We start from the raw sequence: 23,778 nt of genomic DNA, 5'->3' as shown, positions 1-23,778 counted from the left end.
ACCTGGGCACGACATTTAATGGGGGAAAAAGGGGAAGGTCGGTTCTACAGAGTGTTATTTACAGGCAATGGGACTAGGGAATGGGGGATTGGGGATAGTTGGGGAGTATTGGGGAAATAGGGGAGTATTTACAAGCGGATATTGAGGCCAAGTCCCATATCCGCAACAATATTAAATGCCAAGTCTGTATATATATATATACACATGGCTACAATACTGGGTACACTTTTGCACAGATGAAATAAAATGCCCTCAATTAAAAATAATGAACTGAATGAAAAGACACCTATGGCTTTATGTTGTAGCAAATAGTCTTGAGGACCTGCAAAAACCTGGTTTTTCACATTATATCATGCACTTAGGTTTGCCATGGTTTGAGTAAACAAGACAAAAATGGCATATTTTTGAAATAAAATTTCGAAAAATGGCGATTTTTATTTCATTGTCTTTAAATAAAAATATGCATTGATGATTTAAATTGTAATTAAATGGAATGTTTCATGTCTAGTATGTCTCCTGGTTGTTGTTTTTTACATTTTCTAAAATTCTTTGAAATGTGCAATGCGTGGCAAAATAAGTGATTCGTGCATAACGCTTGGTGTCCACCAAATTCACAATTATTGTGATGTCAGTTTCATTTTAAAATCACGAAGGACTCGTGAAATGAACTGGGTGTGTACGTTAAGAAATACCTTAAGAAGAATGCCCTTGATGCTTATTCAATCGATCAATCAGAAAGTTAATTTTTTTTCACGATAATCTTGTATTTTTTTTCGTGTCCGCCCCGTTATGCACGAATCACATCACAGCAAAAGTGAAAAGAAACCCGCATCGCTTGAAACTTGATTATGTGTAATGCGGGTCCCATTGGCAGACAACTACCCATTTACAGATGACGTCAGAACTTGTTTTCGTGTCCGTGTCCGGTGCTGCGTTATGCACGAATCCAGCATGTGAAGTGCACTCACGTTTTCACGTGAGTGAAAGTGTGACAAGCACTTGAGGAAACTTTTGCACAACACGGGTGATTAAGGTTGTGGTCAAGTTTCATCGAAATTGTGTGTGTAATTTCTGAGAAGAAAGCAAATACCTATTTTGGGGGGCAACCCCCCTGTAGATCCCCAAAGGGGCAGATTTTCTTAGTGCCGTGAACAAACTTCGGTACATCACGGGTGATGAAGGTTGTGATCAGGTTTCATCGAAATAGTGTGTGTAGTTTCAGAGGCAAAAGCAAATTCCTATTTTGGGGGGTCAAACCTGGACCCACTTTGACCCTGGTAAACCCCCTTAGACTCCGATTTTTTTTTTAATGCCGTGAACAATTTTTAGTTACAACACAACAAATATCATTTGTGCCTAATTTGCTCGCAATCCCATCAGCGGTTTCGGAGAAGAAGTTTAAAGTGTTTACGGACAGACAGACTGACGGATGGATGGACGAATCGCCATCGCATAAGCTCCCCTGAACTTCATTCCAGGTGAGCTAAAAATCATCACTTTTCATCCTATTGACCCGAGCTTTGATCAAGATCGTCAATTTTAATCTTGATGAAATGGACAATTTGCTGGATCAATGGAAACCTTTTGGGGGCGGTGGGGTGGAGGGTGGTAGATATTGCAAGTATCATGCTCTGCATGACGTCTTCTTGTTTTACTCTTCCTTTGCTACTAGGGTCAACTTGTAATCATTCATTCCAACTCTTTTCCTCAGCTGTGACGACTTCAACTGCCACCATCCCAGCTGGCTGCTGTCAGCGTTACAACAAACCGCCATGGCATTGCAGCTAAGGCCTTCTGCGACTATTTGGGTCTGATCCAATTTGTAAACTTCCTGTCCTGGATTTCTGCAACTGGTACGTTGTTCCTCTTGGAACTTTTTTTTTTTTTTTGTATACAGAATCGAGGCTCGTGTAAGAGCTAACATATTGAACATGAAAACATGCACGGACACATAAAACATACAGTGAAGGGAGCGGGAGACAAGAGGGGGAGGGAGAGGGAAGCACACAAGCACAACAACAGTAGAGAACAAGGACGTTGGTAGATGTGTGGAAGGGGGAGGGCTGGGGAGGAGGGAAGTGTACATGGTAAAAAGCAAATGAACACTACTAGGAATTTCACTACCAAAAATTTCAGGAAAGAAGTTGGGGATTGAAAGAGGCGGATTTGGGGTGTTTTCACGGGGGTAGAAAAGATCAAGGTTTTGGATGGGGGAAGACAAGAGATGGTGGTGATCAGCTGTTTTAAAGACCTGGAGGTAGGAGAGGGATTGAAGAGAGAGTGGGAGTTTGTTCCAGAGGCGGGAGAAAAGAGGAATGAAAGAGTCATGGTGAACAAAGAGTCTTCATTTTGGCAGTTTCACCAGAAGAGGGTTGCTGGCAGATCTTGTGCATCCTGCAGGAATATTTGGGGGACAGAGCACAGACAGAGCAGGGGGGCAAGGCCAGGGAGGAGTCGATAGAAGACAGAAAGACCACCTACCTGCCTGCGGTGAGTGAGAGAGAGAAAGCCCCTCAGAATCAGCTTCATCGCGGGAGATTCCAATAATTCTGATTGCTTTGGTTTCAACCGCGTGAAGCCGAGCTAGGTGTGAGGCAGGAGCATCAGCCCAGAGGGGAGAACAGTATTCCATTGAGCTGCGGATGAAAGCTTTGTATGTGGTCAGGAGCTAAGAAGTGCCCAGAAAGGACTTCGCACGATGGAGGATGCCCAGTCGGTGACTCGCTTTGGAGGCCAGCTTGGAAATTTGGTTTTCCCAGGAAAGATCATGGCAGATAGTGAGAACCAAAAGCTTGAGTGACAGAACTTCTCCAAGTCGATTGTTCAGAAAGTAGATGGGAGGGTTGTCCAGACTGTCTTTTCGGAGAGACATAGTAAGAGTGTGAGATTTGTCAGGATTGAAAGACATCCTCCACTTGTTTGACCAGTTTCTGATTTTGTCCAGGTCTGCAAAGAGTGAGGAGGCTGTAGCCTGCCGATCTGAGGGTTGAGATATGGAGCGGCAGAGAGTGGAGTCATCAGCAAATAGATAGGGAGGATTTTTCAGAGAGTTGGAGAGATCATTAATGAAGACCAGAAAAAACACAGGGCCCAGAACACTGCCTTGAGGAACTCCAGCCTGAACAGGAAGGGGAGATGAGAGAAGTCCATTCACGGCCACACATTGACTGCGACCGGTGAGGAAGTCCGCAAGCCATGTGTGGAGGGATCCATGGATACCATAAGAGGAGAGTTTGGTGAGCAGGGCGGGTGCCAGACCGTATCGAAGGCACGTGATATGTCAAGGGAGACAGCTCTGATTTCCTGTTTGGCATTGAGGACCTCTATCAATTGTTGAGACAGCAGAAGCAGCATGTCCAGAGTAGAGTGACCTGGTCTGAATCCAAATTGATGATCCGAGAGCAAGCCATTAATTGTTAATATTAATGACTAACTTGCCACCCAACCTCTCTTGTCTCTCAGCTGTCGCATTTGGTCCTGCTGCTCATTTCCTGGTCCAAGCTTATATTTTCTCTGTTAGAGAGTGGGCTTGGAGGATGGCCTCGATAAGAAGTACACACACTCACCTCTCTCCTGTCTAGTCTGGGTTCAAATCCCGACACAGCTATAAACTGTCATCCTGGTGTTTCACAGGCAGGGTGATTCATCATTGTGTTTACCTTGCATTGAATGGACGTTAAACTGGGTGTCCCATCTGCCAGCATTTGTTGGTGAACGTTAAAGATCCCATGGTGTCCTTTGCGAAGAGAGTAGGTGAGATATTGCCGGCACCATGGCCAAATTCCAAAGTCCTGCCTTTTAACAACCTTTTTTTTTTTTTTTTTTTTTTAAATGTTGAAGGCTCCAGTCATGGACTATATCGTCCTCATCGAGGCCCGGCCTTAATTAAAATAACTGCATTGATAAATGCGAGGAAAGATAAATAAAAGAGAGAGAATGTAATGGTGAGGAGTGAAAATTAGTAAGAAAAGTGTATGATGAAGAGTGTATGATGTTTGTTGTTTGCAAAAAAGAGAGATTAAAGCTAGCCCGGTAGCTGTAGTTTGAGTGAGACAGAAAGTAAGACCAGAAATCCTGACACGGAGAGTGTAAGATGGTTCCGGGCACCACTTTAACGTTCATAAGTACAAACGGTAGCACTATCCTGAGCGGTTTCTGTCTACAACCTACTACCTACAAAAACCGGTCCAACCAGATGGGTGTTTTTTAGGAGACATCATTTCCTAACTGGATGGCCGTTGGCTCCCGAAAGAAGCTCATCTGCCCTTTAACATATATTGTTTTTAGTCCTGCAGGTTGACGCAGTCACCAGCCCCACTGGCAAGCCAGTGAGGGTTGTCGGTTGAGTCGCCGACTACATGACCATGCGGCAGGTAGCACTTGGTTACATGTTACCAATGGCAGTCAAGAAAGAGACTGACCTGACTGTTAGAACTGCTGCTGGGAAGGCAATGGCAAACTACCCAGAAAAAAACACGGCCAATAAAGTGCTTGTGCAGCATCGACTTTCTGTTACAGAGTATGTTACGGATTCGTGACTTCCGTTATTGTGGTTTTCACCCACTGGACATGTTTCTGATATTATGTATTATTATTATTATTAGTTTCACAAGGTTTATTATTCACGAACGGTTATCAAAAGTTAAAAAGGATAACTGTAAGTGAAACAGGAAACCGAAGGAGAAGACAATGAGGTGAAGAGGGAGGAGCAGCGCGCGCAAAGTCGGAGAAGATGGTGACGTCAGCGCTCTGTAACGAGCCAGGTTTACCGACAGCCGCGAGGGGATTTTGAGTTCCTGGAAGGGACATCCGGCGATACGAATATTCGCTGGAGGGGAGAAATCTGCGAATACAGATTTGGGGCGCTGAGATTCCGACGAATCCTTGCCTCGTCGCATCGGCTCAAGCCAGAGCCGTCAGCCATTTTGAACCCCATGCTTCGGACACCGGTGAACGTTTGCTTCGTGTCATCTTCACCCCCAACATCCCACGTCTGTCGGGGATGAGTGGGTGCGACCGCTTCGTCTCCAATTACGTTGCGGTTTGCTGAGGGAGCGGTGAAGGTGCGCCTCTGGAGGGCGCCGTTGTACAGTTTGGCGGGAAGAGCACACTTGCCCACTGTACACGCTTCGGATATCGACTGGAGAGCGAGATTCGGGCTTTGACCGGATTTCGTCATAGAGACATTGAAGAGTGTCCGATCATTTGCTGGCAGAGCAGTGAGTCACTTGACTTTATATAAGATATATATATAGAGTGCACTCTCAATGGCCATTTGCTGTACCGTATTACCTGTGTGTGATTTATAATACAAGTTTGTTCATTTATAATCTTTGGTTTGGTTTTACTATTGATTTGCAACACAGGGTAATATATTTTTCTGCCGGGGTTCCTCTCAGGGTTCGGAGGTTACCGAGACCAGGAGATTGTAGAGGACTCCGTAATAAGTACTATACATCAGAATCAGAAGTTGGAGAGCAACCCAATGCCACATCATCTGGCTGTGTTCGCACAAGCTCGCTGTCAGTGACTACAATCTGCCTTCTGTCAGAAAATTGGTTACCATCTCCAACCCATTATATTATGTGCACATCTTACCCAGATGTACCCAATGGCTACTCGACTCTGTACCATTTTCACCAGAGAAGGCAGAGAAAGTTCTCTCTGGCCTTGACCCTGCTTTGGCGACAGGCCCAGAAGGCTTCAGTTCTGATGTTCCTACATCCTGCTTTTGTGTTCTTGCTTCCCCTTTATCTGCCATATTCAGTTTGTCCTCCATTGGCCACCATCCATCCACATGGACATTAGCAAACATCACTCCCTTCCACTAGAAGAGTGTAAAAACAGACCCAGCCCACTATTGGCTATTGAGCTTGCTTCCAATTACATGGAGTCTGTCATTGCTTCTGATATAAAATATTTCCTGTTTTTAAGCAGTCTCATCTCTGATCATCAGTTTGGATTATATTGCAGTCACTCAACTCTGGACATGCTTCTGCTCTTCTCTCAGCAATAGTTGAAAGCCCTCAATATCACACACGAGGTTAGGCCAGTCTCCGTAGACATATCTCGGGCATTTGACAGAGTGGCATTCTGCTTTGCTTGTCAAGCAATCTGTCTGTGGCATGGAATTCTGCCGTCATTCCTAGATTTCGGGCTTCCTCCACTTATGCAGTTAATGTCTTCTCCACTTCTCCACTTCTTCCCTCTCCCAATAGAGGCTGAAGTTCCCCAAGGCTCAGTGTTTTCCTTATCGATCTTAACAACATCTTGGATGCTCTGGAAAAATCCTCTCTTCCTTTTTGCAGACGATCCCACATTATGTCATGCAGTACAACCATCCCTCTCCTCCACAGCAGCTGTCTCTCTTTCTGTTTATCTAGAAATGTTGAGATTCTGGTCTGATAAATAAAACACGTCTTTCAATCCTGGAAAATATCAACGTCTCATCGTATCACTCCAGGATGATCATCAAATAATCCACATCTATATTTAATACCTTGGTCATCCACTGAAGGATGTTCAGTCTCTTGAATTTATAAGCCGCACCATGAGCCACCATTTTTCTGGGCTGAATACATAGCAAAGCTGGCCTCCAGAGGCAACCCCCCAGACTGGGCATCCTATGTCGATCCAAGGCTATGCTTGGAAAATCAGAGCAACTCACTGTCTACAAGACCTTCCGTTATAGCTCAATGGAGTACTGCTCTCTGCTATGGACTTGTGCCCTAGCATCACACGTGCTTCCTAGATTATGTGGAATCTAAAGCTCTCAAAATTATTGGAATCTCTTGTAATCAGGTCGAAGCACAAAGTCCACAATGTTGCTGTTGCATCACAGGAGGGTCGAGTGGGCTTTGTTTTCTTCCATCTATTCTCCAATATTGCTCTGCCTTTCTCTGCTCTCTTAATTTTAGATCCTCTCCTGCAACTTCAGGATGCAAAAGTTCTTCCCGTAAACCCCTACAGGTTAAACTTCCTAATCCAGGCTGACTGTACATCTCAACTATTTTATTCCTCACTTCTGTCTATGAAACCTATTTCACATGGATATTCTGCTGCTTTCTTCCCTCCAGGGCTTCGAGCAAGCAGGACACCGCCTTCTCTTGTCATCCCCAATTCTGACCCATGATCTTTATTAGAGGCATTAACCATTCCTATCTCAACCATTTTACTTGTTACCCCACGCATGTGAAGTGAAAAGTGGGATTAAGCAATTGGTTCACTTCTGTCTATCTGTCTGTCTGTCAACAAACATCAGTTTATGATCGAGTAAGAACGATTCAAACTGATTGTTATATTTTGAACACGAATCGGAATATCAATCAGAAAACGAACATGGAGTTTTAGCAGTACGTTGCCTCTGTATTCATCCCAATTGTGAATGCGCAGAGAGGAGTGAGATGTCTGCTGCCTGGCAGTCAAAAAAAAAATGAAAATCATTCCAAACAAGATATTTCGTTTTTTTTAAAGACGTCATGAAGGACACAAATGACAGGCAAGAATAACTAATGTAACGTGTTAAATAAGGTAGTGCAAAAAGCTGCATCAATGGCAGTAAATGTCAAACACTTTTTTTCTACGACCTTTAACACGTTGACTGCCGACTACAAGTATACTCGTAGTGCTGGGTGTACCAGATTCTGCCAGTACGAGTATTCTTGTAGAAAAGATTACGCTATTGTATTGTAAACAGAATATGCTGCTGTGCCAGATAATGCAACAAACTATCTGCTGGCAGTTCGGTGAACAAAAATCGATCCAATAATCATGACCATCATTATCAGTCTCCATGAGAAGTTTTACCACCTCATCTGCGCATCACACGTGACATTTTGAAGGGTAATGACAGCAGCAAAAAATAAAAAGCATTTGGTACTCAGCACAGAATCTCCCTTTAGCAATGACGTAATACCGACATTGATTCAGTGATAAAAAATAGTCCTGCAAGATAACTTGTACTTGGCATATGGAATTGAAAACCTTGTCCTACTGCCAGCATCAACTTTTGTCGTGACGTGGGGTTTCCCTACCAATGGATAAGACATTAACTTATAGTTGCTCAAAAAACTGTATTTTTTGTTTTTTGATTAATCAATTAATTGAGGAGTTATTTAATTATTAGCGATTAATTAAGTATATTATTAAGTATATTAAGCCTGGTGTTGGCTTAGCGGTTAGGGTGCCGGCTTGGGATCCTAGGATCCTGGGTTCGAATCCCGGTCAATCGCTGTAATTAATGCCAGGGGGGTTGACTCAGCCTGTCATCCTTCCGAGGTCGGCAAATTGAGTACCAGCTTGCTGGGATGAATGATCCTGGTGTGTACCCCGGTTTAGAATAGGTACACCGTATCCCTGCGCATCGTAAGAGGCGACTAAGGGTTGGCGCCAGGAATGGCATCCGGCCATAAAAACATTGCCTCAAACAGGGAACCATGATTGTCATGGGGCCCGCAAGGCTAACCCCTGCTCTAGTGGGGAAAATGGGTTTAAAACGATCATTCATTCATTCATTCATTCATTCATTCATTCATATATAGAAGGGTAAAATTTTAAACAAAGTATATGCACATGCATGCTTGGCAAATGGGAGTGGTGTATACAAATGGAGTTAGTTGGTAGTCAACGTGTTAAAGATCGTGATTTTATTTCAATCGAATTACATACTTGAGCACTGTAGAACACACATCACCTTTTTGGCACTTTTAGAACCCTTCCGTTCCGTACTAATTGGACAAAATATTACGGCATTTTACCTCATCACGACCAATCAAATTTGCTGCTCGTAGACTCCGCCTATGTCCTTGTTTCTCAAGACCGCGGAATAAGGTGTTCTATGAAATCTCGAGTTTTTTTCAGTTTCATCCCTTCCTCCCTCTCCTCTTTTCCTGTTTGTTATTTGCGTTGTTTGTGCCACTGCCAGTTAGTTATACCTTGCGCCTCCACAAACCTCACTCATGTAAAAAAAAATTTTTTCAAGCCTCCACCACCGAAGGCACCAGAGGCATTATGGCTGTGCCCAACTGTCCTTCCTGCTGTCCGTCTGTGCTTATGTCTGTCCATTCTTCCGTCCGTCCACGATCAATTTTTGTTGCCTTGATAACTTGTGAACCACTGAAGGGATTTTTTTAACAAACTTGGTACAAACAAAGGTGAACTGATTTTATTTTGGTTCAAAGGCTCAAAGGTCATGTGTCCTTAGCTGAAAGTACCAGATGTCCATGACCGATTATGATGGTTCCAAAGTTATTATGATGGTACCAAGGTTATGGTATGACCAAGGTAACATGGTAATAAGGTTATTACGATGCAAAGATCAACTAATGGCATTTTTGGTGCAAAGGTCAAAGGTCATGTGACCTTTAGCTTAAAGTAGCAGATTTTCGTTACCGTGATAACTTGTGAACAACAGAAAAGATTTTCACCAAACGTGGTACAACTATGGAATGTAATACCAAGATATTGATTACATTTTGGGTTCAAAGGGTCAAAGGACTAAGGTCAAGTGCCCTTTAATTGAAAATCTGTGTTGCTACAATAATAAGACATTTTCTCCCTCTCTTCCTCTCTCGCCCTCTCTATCATGCTTGAACACTCTCAAGGGACCTTTAATTGAGATCAAACATAAGTGGACCGACGTCTAACGTGGGCAGAGGCATATCCATTGCTGTATTCATGTCAAATTCTACTTTCTATTTCTTACCTGCACATGTAGCTGACCCAAACACATGAATGTGGATTGAAATTGACAAATGCCAGTTAGACCGATAAAACAACAAAAGATTGGAGTGCAATTTTTGTGGAAAATATCACAATTAAGTTTTATGACATTTTGTGTGCATTCAATGATTTAAACCTTTTGTGGTTGGAGGAGGGTATCTACATGTAATGGAAGGAAAGTATGCTGTATACATGTGTGCATGCATGTATGTTGTTCTTCTGATTATGTGTGTATGTTCCATCTACTCCTCGAAGAGGATTTGACTTAGGAGCTGAAACCTTCAGGGATTAATGAAGGCACTTTCAGGTTTTGCCTGTGCAAGTTTCGTTTGATTCCATCAAGTTTTTAATTTTTTTTTACACCCATCTTGCCATTTTCTTCCTTTAGGGAGGTGGGGGGCAATTGGAATTATCCAAGATATATAAGCACAATATATTAAATATGCACATAAGCAGTACGCATATTTTGCTTCATATATGTAACACGAGTTATTTTTCTATTTTCGGGAATGAGTGAGGCAGCGGTCGGTTGCCTATACACCGCCCAAATAAAGGGATGTATCAGAAGAACGTGTTGCACACTTGGACCAAGATTGCTCATAGGGCCGTTCCCATTGGGAGTGGGTGTTTCTCGTACTTTCAATTGAACTTTTGGACAATGATGAAATAGTTCATCAGAATTATGGTGGAATTAACTCTGTATGTTGCACACTAAAGAACAATCAATGCAAGACATGTCCAAGCACGAGCCCAATATGTGTGAACAAATGCATTTCGTTTTACAAGAAGAGCTCCCTATAAATTGTAAGCAAACATACAAATGCATTTTCTATTTAGATACAGTCACATTGTACAGTATTTAGATACAGTATTTAGATACAGATTGAGAAGGAAGGATGAAAGTGACTGGTTGAGAAGAGTGATGGAAATGAATGTAGAAGGAAGTAGAGGACGGGGAAGACCGAGAAAGACTTGGCTAAAGATGGTGGAAGAAGAAATGTGGGCAAGGGGGTTAACAAGGAAAGATGCAGAAAATAGGGCAAAATGGAGAAGATTGTCATGGGGACCGCAAGGCTAACCCCTGCTCTAGCAGGGAAAATGGCCTTAAAATGCATGTTGTTGTTGTTGTTGTATACAGTCACGTGAAAAAGTAAGGACACCCCATGTAAAGTTTTGACTTTTTCAACATATTTCAACATACAGCTATTTGATCTTCATTTCAACAATATTGATAGATAAAGGTGATATAATATAACAAATATCATGAAACATTTACATTTTGTAGTCCATTGTATAATTTTAATAAACAAATAAACATAAATGCAAATTTCGCATGTGGAAAAAGTAAGTACACCCCATGAAATGTTTTTTAAAATCTTTTTAACATATGTGCACATATCAATATTTGATCTTCATTTAAACAGTATCTATAGATAAAGGTGATCTAATTGAACAAAAAACAATGCAAAATTGACATTGCAATAATTTATTCAACAAAAAATTAACAGAAATGCCATTTCCTTCTGTGGAAAAACAAAGTACACCCTTGGCTCTAATAGGTGGTATTGCGCCCTTTGGCAGAAACAACCTCAAGTAGGCGTTTCTTATAACTGTCTACCAGTCTCTGACATCGACTGGGAGAAATTTTTGCCCACTCCTCCATGCAGAATGATTTCAGCTGTGCAATGTTTGAGGGGTTTCTTGCATGCACAGCTCGTTTCAAATCCCCCCATAACATCTCGATGGGATTTAGATCTGGGCTTTGACTTGGCCATTCCAGAACCCTCCATTTCTTTCTTTTCAGCCATTCCTTGGTGGATTTACTGGCATGTTTAGGGTCATTGTCATGTTACATGGTCTACCTTCGGTTGAGCTTCAACTTTCCGACAGATGGCCTCACATTATCCTCAAGCACCCTCTGATACAATGAAGAATTCATAGTGGATTATATGATGGTGAGCTGCCCAGGCCCTGATGCAGCAAAGCTGCCCCCAAACCATAATATTTCCACCACCATGCTTTACAGTTGGTATCAGGTTCTTGTGATCAAGTGCTGTCTTTGGTTTTTCACCAAACATGTCTTCTGGTACTATGGCCAAATAGCTCTACCTTTGACTCATCTGTCCAGAGCACATTGTTCCAGAAGTGCTGGTTTTTGCCTAGGTGTTCATTGGCAAACTTTAGTCTTGCCCTGATGTTCTTTCTGGACAGCAAAGGTTTCCTCCTGGCACACCTCCCATGTAGATCAAATTTGTGCAGCCTCTTTCTAATGGTAGACTCGTGCAATTTGACATCAACAGTGGCAAGAGCTACCTGTATGACATTCGTGATGACATTCTGGGGTTCTTAGAGACATCTTTCAGCATCTTGCGGTCTGCTCTCGGGCTGAACTTGCTAGGGCGGCCTGCCCTGAACAAGTTGGCAGTTGTTTGGAATCTTCTCCACTTGTAGATGATCTTCCGGATAGTCGAATGATTGATTTCAAATTGTTTGGAGATTTTTAAAATCCCTTCCCAGACTCATAGGCATCTATAACCTTCTTTCTGAAGGCCTCAGAGAGCTCTTTTGATCTAGGCACGGTGACGCCGCACACTTCAACAACAAAGAGCAAACCAAACTAAATGTCTGACGTTTAAATAAGACAGGTTCCTCCTCTCTAACGATGTTCTAATTATTTGCACCTGAGCTGGTGCACCTGATTCTAATTTTAGATATTTGAAGTAGTGATAAATGTAGGGGTGTACTTACTTTTTGCACATGCGAAATTTGCATTTATGTTTATTTAAATTATACAATGGACTACGAAATGTAAATGTTTCATGATATTTGTTATATTATATCACCTTTATCTATCAATATTGTTGAAATGAAGATCAACTAGCTGTATGTTGAAATATGTTGAAAAAGTCAAAACTTTACATGGGGTGTACTTACTTTTTCATGTGACTGTATATGGTCTTGTACTGTTTTTTTGTTTAATGCTTTTCTTGGACTAATTTGAGGACTGTATCGGGTTCAAAGAATTCCCCAATGTACATTTAGCCGAAGGTGGCAATGATTGTGATGTATAAGAGCATTTGTCAAGAAGACATGTGGAACCTTTGTTTTTGTGAGTGGTGTTCTGTGTCTCCAACAGGTCATGACTTAAACAGAGACTTTCTTACGGTGGCTGCAGTCGTCGGGCCTGAGACCAAAAATGACCCAAGCCAAAGTGATGGAGATGGGTGTTAAGAGAAGTAAGTTGCTTCGAGCCTGTCACAGGTCACTTTCATTGAGAGCTGAGCTCCTCACGTGCAAAAAGGGTTTTATTTTGCAATGTACGCAGAGTTCCACCGATTTTAGGAATGCTGTGTGAAGGTGTGAGTTATCCAACTTGCAGGTTCTTCTTTGGCCCACATTTTCTGTCCAATGCTTGATCGTGTAGGTTAACAGCTTTCTCGCTGTGCCCAGAAACAACATTTGTTGAAATCTTCATCCACACATTGTGGTGTTAGAAATGCTTAATTGCCTAGCACGAATAGTGTATGGGATCAGGGTAGATGATGACAATATCCTCCAACCTAATAATGGCACAGTAAATATGAACTCTGGTATGTGACATAGCTTTTTCTAGCCAATGTTTGCCTTCCACTATTTTTTGCTTTTTTATTTTTATTTCTGAAAACTTTTCAGCTAAATATTGCAGTAATGATGTTTTGAAGGACTGTTTTTGTTTTTTGTAGGACTCACCTCAGTGACCCAATGTGTTTTTCCTTCACTGGAAACAACCATTCCATAAGCAAGCCACACAACGGCAACTTTAAGTTGAGGGTGGCCATCCCATCTTAGTATAACCATGCACACCCCAAGTACAACCACCAACTGCTGAATAACTTCATGAATTGCATTTATGATCGTAACACTATGTTCATCCAAAGAATATGGTTTAATGAGTGAACAACCGTTTTACAAAGCCCCTAAAATGTAGTCCAATGGGGGACAGGTCAGGCAAACAAGGTGGCCAAGCAATTGGTCCACGGCTACCAATTCACTTGGCTAGGAAGACATCAATCAAGAACCATGTCACAATTGAAACACAGTGGCAGGGAGCTGAATCTTGTTGGTACAAGGTGATGTGTGAAAGATATATTACTGTCATACAGAGAAAAGAAAAATAACTTCTATGACATTGCGAAGTAACATTCACCATTGACAGTCCCAAAAAAAAGAAAGGACAATGATGACTCCTGAGAGAACACCAGATATTGATTTTAGAGAATCTTTTTGTTGCTAGACTTCCTAAGGTATTTCTGTCCCTCAAATATGGTAATGGTGGTGGTTGCCTTTACCACTGATGGAGGAGTTTCCTCATACTAAGAGGAATTGTGTATCTAACAACAGCAATATCAACAACTTTAATATTATCATGAACCAAACTTTATGAATTATACTTTCATATTATGTGATTTACAGTTTGTTTCTATCATGTGCACATGAAAAGTTGTAAAAGTTCAAATTTGCACAATGACTTTATGGACACCCTGTAGATAGTATGATTGCTGTCAACGAGTCTTGTTCAGATGATTTCTTCACCGTCCATCAAGAATATCAGTGGATTTTTTTTAATTCAAAAAAATAATATGGTCATACGTTTTACCAGCTGCAATTTACTGAACACCTTACTTACTGAATTTACCTTATTTATTGAACACCTTATTTACTGAATTTACTGAACTGAACATTTACTGAATTTACTATTGTGGTGAAGTACAAAACAAACACCATCCTATTGGTGGAAGGATTGTACCATACATGGAAATTGTTTATGACTAATAACTTTGAGTTTTCTTCTTTTTTGTTTTACAATGGTAAGGTTCTTTTTATTGTTTAACAATGTATTATTGTAAAGTTGATTTATTGTTTAAGTTGTTGAAATCAAAGCTTTCAGAATCATTGGAATCTCCTGCGATGAAGCTAACCCCGAGGGCATTTCACTCACTCACCGCAGGCAGGTTGGTGGTCTTTCTGTCTTCTACCGACTCCTCTCCGGCCTTGCTCCCCCAGCTCTCTCTGTGCTCTGTCCCCCCAATATTCCTACAGGTCGCACAAGATCTGCCAGCAACCCTCTTATGGTTAAACTGCCAAAATCTAGGCTCTCTGCTCACCTTCACTCCTTCATTCCCCTTTTCTCCCACCTCTGGAACAAACTCCCCCACTCCCTTCAATCCCACTCCTCCCTCCAGGTCTTTAAAACAGCTGTTCACCACCATCTCTTATCTTCCCCCATCCAAAACCTTGATCTTTTCTACCCCCGCTAATTCACCCAAGATACTTTTTTTTTTCTTCTTTTTTTTGAAATTCCAACTTCTTTCCTGGAGGTCCTTGCAGTGTTCATATGTTTTATACCTCTCCCACCTCCCCCAAAGCCCTCCCCCTCCCACATTTCTCCCGTTGTCGCTGCTCTCAAATGTTGTGTCTGTGTCCTTCCCCCTCTCTACCCATCTTGTCTGCCGCTCCCCTTATTTTTTGTGTTTTGTGTGTCGGTTTGACCTTTTGTGTGATTAATGTTAGCTCTTTCACGAGCCTCGATCTTGTATCCAAAAAAAAAAGAAGTTTTCATGTGATTCTGTGTGGATGTTAACATTTATGTATCGTAAAGGAATTATCCTCAGTTTATTAATACAGTAACGTTGTCTCCGTAATAATAATAATAACGTTAATAATAAGTTATATCGTAAATATAATCGTAACACTGCAATCCTTTTGTCGTGACTGGGAAGTTACTGGATTGAAGCGGTGTATGGTTGGTTCATTGTTGACTCAAAACATATAGAATAAACCAGTGTCTCAATGCAATTTCTTCATTTCCATGGTGACAGAGCTTAGAGATTTACAGGACATCAAAAAAATTTAATACTTACATTATTTGCTAACTGGTATCCCCACCCAGGTCAGACTATCCTCTTCAACTAAAGTATCAAACAAGTCCGGCTATGCCGCTGTTAGACTTTCGGTCTTGGTTTATAATGGCAAGGTTATTTTTTATTGTTTAACAATGTATTATTTTAAAGTTGATTTATTGTTTGAGTTTTAATGTGCAAAACTTCTTGATTCTGTGTGGATTTTAACATTTATGTGTCTTAATGTGGAACTGTGTGTAGTTGAAGATGATCCAGAAGAGGCAACTGATATTGCTCAAAACACCCACAAATCTTTTGTTCCTATGAAAGAGCTAGAAGTTGCATCAGCACAGGAATCCAGCATTGCTTCAAGTATTGATCCAGGTTTGTGTGAATTTCAAATAAATTGCTACATCACAGCAAAACATGTAACTTTGTTCCTTTTCGTGAATTGCATCCTTTATATTGGAATTATAGGTACGTGTATTATGTGAGAAAAGATGTGCTTATTCTGCATCCAATTTTAAAAGGCTGAACCTTGGTGTGATGAAATTTGGATTGCATTCCAGTACATTCCTGATCAGTGACACTGCTCGCATTCGTTCGTGGAGATTAAATATCTTACTGTGTTTTGTGAGGAGTAGGTGAGTTATCGCCGTAAAATTGAACAAACTTCAAATTCCTGCCAAAGTAGTCTTCAGTCGAATATCGGGCCTGGCCATGCAATCGGTTGATTAAATAGTTGGGCCAAGCATTCTCTAATGCTGACCCCATCGGACGGTGGACATAATTCTGGTGTGAACAGCGTATTTGTAGTGCGAACCATTTAAAGAGCACAAAATCACCCACAGATGTTTTTTTGGAGATTATCCTCTCACAGTTAACTCATCTTGAGCCACTGCATTACTTCAAGTGCCAGGAGTTTAATGTTATTGCTGATCTAGTTCCACAAAGAGAGACATATCTTCCCCAAATACAAGTAAGAACATCACATGGTTAATGAAACAACTAAATTAAATGTTGTGATTAAGAGAGGAAATAGCACAGGATTCAGAGATTATAATCATGTCAGCATTGAGGAAGGTGGTGGGCAGGGGATGCAGCATGGGATTCAGAGAAAATAGTATTTGTACATTTGTTCCAATGCCTCTACTATTCAAAGCCGATTGGGATTCAACAAGTCATTGTTAATAATAGTGTATAATGGATTTTTCCAAATATGAGTTGAGAAAGCACAAGTTTACCGCTGTGAGGAACAAGGAGAGGCTAACGTTGCATTACCCTTTGTGCAGAACAAAAAGATCCATGGAAATCTCCATGCATGGCTTGCGGACTTCCTCTCTGGTCGTAGTCAACGTGTGGCCCTGAATGGATTTCTCTCATCTCCCCTTCCTGTTCAGGCTGGAGTTCCCCAAGGCAGTGTTCTGGGCCCTGTGCTTTTTCTGGTCTTTATCAATGATCTCTCCGACTCTCTGGAAAATCCTCTCTATCTCTTTGCTGATGACTCCACTCTCTGCCGCTCCATTCCTCTTCCCTCAGATCGGCAGTCTGCAGCCTCCTCACTCTCTGAAGACCTGGACAAAATCACAGACTAGTCAAACAAGTGGAACGTGTCTTTCAATCCTGACAAATCTCACACTCTTACTCTGTCTCTCCGAAAAGATCGACTGGACAACCCTCCCATCTACGTTCTCAACAATCCTCTCCAAGAAGTTCTGTCGCTCAAGCTTTTGGGTCTCACTATCTGCCATGATCTTTCTTGGGAAAACCACATTTCCAAGCTGGCCTCCAAAGCCAGTCGCCGACTGGGCATCCTCCGTCGTGCGAAGTCCTTCCTAGGCACACCTGAGCTCCTCACCACATACAAGGCTTTCATCCACAGCTCAATGGAATACTGTTCTCCCCTATGGGCTGGTGCTCCTGCCTCACACCTAGCTCGGCTTCACGCTGTTGAAACCAAAGCTTTCAGAATCATTGGAATCTCCCGCGATGAAGCTAATTCTGAGGGCCTTTCACGCACTCACCGCAGGCAGGTAGGTGGTCTTTCTGTCACCGACTCCTCTCCGGCCTTGCTCCCCCAGCTCTCTCTGTGCTCTGTCCCCCAAATATTCCTACAGGTCGCACAAGATCTGCCAGCAACCCTCTTATGGTTAAACTGCCAAAATCTAGGCTCTCTGCTCACCTTCACTCCTTCATTCCCCTTTTCTCCCACCTCTGGAACAAACTCCCCCACTCCCTTCAATCCCACTCCTCCCTCCAGGTCTTTAAAACAGCTGTTCACCACCATCTCTTATCTTCCCCCATCCAAAACCTTGATCTTTTCTACCCCCGCTAATTCACCCAAGATACTTTTTTTTTTCTTCTTTTTTTTGAAATTCCAACTTCTTTCCTGGAGGTCCTTGCAGTGTTCATATGTTTTATACCTCTCCCACCTCCCCCTCCCACATTTCTCCCATTGTCGCTGCTCTCAAATGTTGTGTCTGTGTCCTTCCCCCTCTCTACCCATCTTGTCTGCCGCTCCCCTTATTTTTTGTGTTTTGTGTGTCGGTTTGACTTTTTGTGTGATTAATGTTAGCTCTTTCACGAGCCTCGATCTTGTATCCAAAAAAAAAAGAAGTTTTCATGTGATTCTGTGTGGATGTTAACATTTATGTATCGTAAAGGAATTATCCTCAGTTTATTAATACAGTAACGTTGTCTCCGTAATAATAATAATAACGTTAATAATAAGTTATATCGTAAATATAATCGTAACACTGCAATCCTTTTGTCGTGACTGGGAAGTTACTGGATTGAAGCGGTGTATGGTTGGTTCATTGTTGACTCAAAACATATAGAATAAACCAGTGTCTCAATGCAATTTCTTCATTTCCATGGTGACAGAGCTTAGAGATTTACAGGACATCAAAAAAATTTAATACTTACATTATTTGCTAACTGGTATCCCCACCCAGGTCAGACTATCCTCTTCAACTAAAGTATCAAACAAGTTCGGCTATGCCGCTGTTAGACTTTCGGTCTTGGTTTATAATGGCAAGGTTATTTTTTATTGTTTAACAATGTATTATTTTAAAGTTGATTTATTGTTTGAGTTTTAATGTGCAAAACTTCTTGATTCTGTGTGGATTTTAACATTTATGTGTCTTAATGTGGAACTGTGTGTAGTTGAAGATGATCCAGAAGAGGCAACTGATATTGCTCAAAACACCCACAAATCTTTTGTTCCTATGAAAGAGCTAGAAGTTGCATCAGCACAGGAATCCAGCATTGCTTCAAGTATTGATCCAGGTTTGTGTGAATTTCAAATAAATTGCTACATCACAGCAAAACATGTAACTTTGTTCCTTTTCGTGAATTGCATCCTTTATATTGGAATTATAGGTACGTGTATTATGTGAGAAAAGATGTGCTTATTCTGCATCCAATTTTAAAAGGCTGAACCTTGGTGTGATGAAATTTGGATTGCATTCCAGTACATTCCTGATCAGTGACACTGCTCGCATTCGTTCGTGGAGATTAAATATCTTACTGTGTTTTGTGAGGAGTAGGTGAGTTATCGCCGTAAAATTGAACAAACTTCAAATTCCTGCCAAAGTAGTCTTCAGTCGAATATCGGGCCTGGCCATGCAATCGGTTGATTAAATAGTTGGGCCAAGCATTCTCTAATGCTGACCCCATCGGACGGTGGACATAATTCTGGTGTGAACAGCGTATTTGTAGTGCGAACCATTTAAAGAGCACAAAATCACCCACAGATGTTTTTTTGGAGATTATCCTCTCACAGTTAACTCATCTTGAGCCACTGCATTACTTCAAGTGCCAGGAGTTTAATGTTATTGCTGATCTAGTTCCACAAAGAGAGACATATCTTCCCCAAATACAAGTAAGAACATCACATGGTTAATGAAACAACTAAATTAAATGTTGTGATTAAGAGAGGAAATAGCACAGGATTCAGAGATTATAATCATGTCAGCATTGAGGAAGGTGGTGGGCAGGGGATGCAGCATGGGATTCAGAGAAAATAGTATTTGTACATTTGTTCCAATGCCTCTACTATTCAAAGCCGATTGGGATTCAACAAGTCATTGTTAATAATAGTGTATAATGGATTTTTCCAAATATGAGTTGAGAAAGCACAAGTTTACCGCTGTGAGGAACAAGGAGAGGCTAACGTTGCATTACCCTTTGTGCAGAACAAAAAGATCCATGGAAATCTCCATGCATGGCTTGCGGACTTCCTCTCTGGTCGTAGTCAACGTGTGGCCCTGAATGGATTTCTCTCATCTCCCCTTCCTGTTCAGGCTGGAGTTCCCCAAGGCAGTGTTCTGGGCCCTGTGCTTTTTCTGGTCTTTATCAATGATCTCTCCGACTCTCTGGAAAATCCTCTCTATCTCTTTGCTGATGACTCCACTCTCTGCCGCTCCATTCCTCTTCCCTCAGATCGGCAGTCTGCAGCCTCCTCACTCTCTGAAGACCTGGACAAAATCACAGACTAGTCAAACAAGTGGAACGTGTCTTTCAATCCTGACAAATCTCACACTCTTACTCTGTCTCTCCGAAAAGATCGACTGGACAACCCTCCCATCTACGTTCTCAACAATCCTCTCCAAGAAGTTCTGTCGCTCAAGCTTTTGGGTCTCACTATCTGCCATGATCTTTCTTGGGAAAACCACATTTCCAAGCTGGCCTCCAAAGCCAGTCGCCGACTGGGCATCCTCCGTCGTGCGAAGTCCTTCCTAGGCACACCTGAGCTCCTCACCACATACAAGGCTTTCATCCACAGCTCAATGGAATACTGTTCTCCCCTATGGGCTGGTGCTCCTGCCTCACACCTAGCTCGGCTTCACGCTGTTGAAACCAAAGCTTTCAGAATCATTGGAATCTCCCGCGATGAAGCTAATTCTGAGGGCCTTTCACGCACTCACCGCAGGCAGGTAGGTGGTCTTTCTGTCACCGACTCCTCTCCGGCCTTGCTCCCCCAGCTCTCTCTGTGCTCTGTCCCCCAAATATTCCTACAGGTCGCACAAGATCTGCCAGCAACCCTCTTATGGTTAAACTGCCAAAATCTAGGCTCTCTGCTCACCTTCACTCCTTCATTCCCCTTTTCTCCCACCTCTGGAACAAACTCCCCCACTCCCTTCAATCCCACTCCTCCCTCCAGGTCTTTAAAACAGCTGTTCACCACCATCTCTTATCTTCCCCCATCCAAAACCTTGATCTTTTCTACCCCCGCTAATTCACCCAAGATACTTTTTTTTTTCTTCTTTTTTTTGAAATTCCAACTTCTTTCCTGGAGGTCCTTGCAGTGTTCATATGTTTTATACCTCTCCCACCTCCCCCTCCCACATTTCTCCCATTGTCGCTGCTCTCAAATGTTGTGTCTGTGTCCTTCCCCCTCTCTACCCATCTTGTCTGCCGCTCCCCTTATTTTTTGTGTTTTGTGTGTCGGTTTGACTTTTTGTGTGATTAATGTTAGCTCTTTCACGAGCCTCGATCTTGTATCCAAAAAAAAAAGAAGTTTTCATGTGATTCTGTGTGGATGTTAACATTTATGTATCGTAAAGGAATTATCCTCAGTTTATTAATACAGTAACGTTGTCTCCGTAATAATAATAATAACGTTAATAATAAGTTATATCGTAAATATAATCGTAACACTGCAATCCTTTTGTCGTGACTGGGAAGTTACTGGATTGAAGCGGTGTATGGTTGGTTCATTGTTGACTCAAAACATATAGAATAAACCAGTGTCTCAATGCAATTTCTTCATTTCCATGGTGACAGAGCTTAGAGATTTACAGGACATCAAAAAAATTTAATACTTACATTATTTGCTAACTGGTATCCCCACCCAGGTCAGACTATCCTCTTCAACTAAAGTATCAAACAAGTTCGGCTATGCCGCTGTTAGACTTTCGGTCTTGGTTTATAATGGCAAGGTTATTTTTTATTGTTTAACAATGTATTATTTTAAAGTTGATTTATTGTTTGAGTTTTAATGTGCAAAACTTCTTGATTCTGTGTGGATTTTAACATTTATGTGTCTTAATGTGGAACTGTGTGTAGTTGAAGATGATCCAGAAGAGGCAACTGATATTGCTCAAAACACCCACAAATCTTTTGTTCCTATGAAAGAGCTAGAAGTTGCATCAGCACAGGAATCCAGCATTGCTTCAAGTATTGATCCAGGTTTGTGTGAATTTCAAATAAATTGCTACATCACAGCAAAACATGTAACTTTGTTCCTTTTCGTGAATTGCATCCTTTATATTGGAATTATAGGTACGTGTATTATGTGAGAAAAGATGTGCTTATTCTGCATCCAATTTTAAAAGGCTGAACCTTGGTGTGATGAAATTTGGATTGCATTCCAGTACATTCCTGATCAGTGACACTGCTCGCATTCGTTCGTGGAGATTAAATATCTTACTGTGTTTTGTGAGGAGTAGGTGAGTTATCGCCGTAAAATTGAACAAACTTCAAATTCCTGCCAAAGTAGTCTTCAGTCGAATATCGGGCCTGGCCATGCAATCGGTTGATTAAATAGTTGGGCCAAGCATTCTCTAATGCTGACCCCATCGGACGGTGGACATAATTCTGGTGTGAACAGCGTATTTGTAGTGCGAACCATTTAAAGAGCACAAAATCACCCACAGATGTTTTTTTGGAGATTATCCTCTCACAGTTAACTCATCTTGAGCCACTGCATTACTTCAAGTGCCAGGAGTTTAATGTTATTGCTGATCTAGTTCCACAAAGAGAGACATATCTTCCCCAAATACAAGTAAGAACATCACATGGTTAATGAAACAACTAAATTAAATGTTGTGATTAAGAGAGGAAATAGCACAGGATTCAGAGATTATAATCATGTCAGCATTGAGGAAGGTGGTGGGCAGGGGATGCAGCATGGGATTCAGAGAAAATAGTATTTGTACATTTGTTCCAATGCCTCTACTATTCAAAGCCGATTGGGATTCAACAAGTCATTGTTAATAATAGTGTATAATGGATTTTTCCAAATATGAGTTGAGAAAGCACAAGTTTACCGCTGTGAGGAACAAGGAGAGGCTAACGTTGCATTACCCTTTGTGCAGAACAAAAAGATCCATGGAAATCTCCATGCATGGCTTGCGGACTTCCTCTCTGGTCGTAGTCAACGTGTGGCCCTGAATGGATTTCTCTCATCTCCCCTTCCTGTTCAGGCTGGAGTTCCCCAAGGCAGTGTTCTGGGCCCTGTGCTTTTTCTGGTCTTTATCAATGATCTCTCCGACTCTCTGGAAAATCCTCTCTATCTCTTTGCTGATGACTCCACTCTCTGCCGCTCCATTCCTCTTCCCTCAGATCGGCAGTCTGCAGCCTCCTCACTCTCTGAAGACCTGGACAAAATCACAGACTAGTCAAACAAGTGGAACGTGTCTTTCAATCCTGACAAATCTCACACTCTTACTCTGTCTCTCCGAAAAGATCGACTGGACAACCCTCCCATCTACTTTCTCAACAATCCTCTCCAAGAAGTTCTGTCGCTCAAGCTTTTGGGTCTCACTATCTGCCATGATCTTTCTTGGGAAAACCACATTTCCAAGCTGGCCTCCAAAGCCAGTCGCCGACTGGGCATCCTCCGTCGTGCGAAGTCCTTCCTAGGCACACCTGAGCTCCTCACCACATACAAGGCTTTCATCCACAGCTCAATGGAATACTGTTCTCCCCTATGGGCTGGTGCTCCTGCCTCACACCTAGCTCGGCTTCACGCTGTTGAAACCAAAGCTTTCAGAATCATTGGAATCTCCCGCGATGAAGCTAATTCTGAGGGCCTTTCACGCACTTACCGCAGGCAGGTAGGTGGTCTTTCTGTCACCGACTCCTCTCCGGCCTTGCTCCCCCAGCTCTCTCTGTGCTCTGTCCCCCAAATATTCCTACAGGTCGCACAAGATCTGCCAGCAACCCTCTGATGGTTAAACTGCCGAAATCTCGGCTCTCTGCTCACCTTCACTCTTTCATTCCTCTTTTCTCCCGCCTCTGGAACAAACTCCCTCACTATCTTCAATCCCACTCCTCCCTCCAGGTCTTTAAAACAGCTGTTCACCACCATCTCTTATCTTCCCCCATCCAAAACCTTGATCTTTTCTACCCCCATTAATTCACCCCAGATCCACCTTGTTTGAAATTCCAACTT

The 23,778-nt window shown here is 42.1% G+C and overlaps 1 protein-coding gene across 4 annotated transcripts in view; it reads left to right on the top strand.

The window, feature by feature from the left end:
• Positions 1-23,778, top strand: part of LOC137429862 (uncharacterized) — a 106,462-nt gene that overhangs the window by 18,602 nt on the left and 64,082 nt on the right. Inside the window, exons 2-8 of one of the 4 annotated variants that reach the window (XM_078779924.1) lie at positions 875-976; positions 1,381-1,478; positions 1,712-1,853; positions 12,857-12,956; positions 15,861-15,983; positions 18,765-18,887; positions 21,669-21,791. In XM_078779924.1, the coding sequence (XP_078636050.1) occupies positions 12,917-12,956; positions 15,861-15,983; positions 18,765-18,887; positions 21,669-21,791 (409 nt within the window). In that variant the 5' untranslated portion in view covers positions 875-976; positions 1,381-1,478; positions 1,712-1,853; positions 12,857-12,916. The remainder of the gene's footprint in view (positions 1-874; positions 977-1,380; positions 1,479-1,711; positions 1,854-12,856; positions 12,957-15,860; positions 15,984-18,764; positions 18,888-21,668; positions 21,792-23,778) is intronic. The other 3 variants (XM_078779923.1, XM_068120179.2, XM_068120178.2) reach the window with 3 other exon arrangements.

Source organism: Myxine glutinosa, chromosome 6 (assembly GCF_964187855.1).
Source record: "Myxine glutinosa chromosome 6, kmMyxGlut1.1, whole genome shotgun sequence".
NCBI classification, from domain to species: Eukaryota; Metazoa; Chordata; class Myxini; order Myxiniformes; family Myxinidae; genus Myxine; species Myxine glutinosa.
The sequence above is the reverse complement of the archived record's forward strand: the minus strand, read 5'-3'. Positions and strand labels throughout refer to the sequence as shown.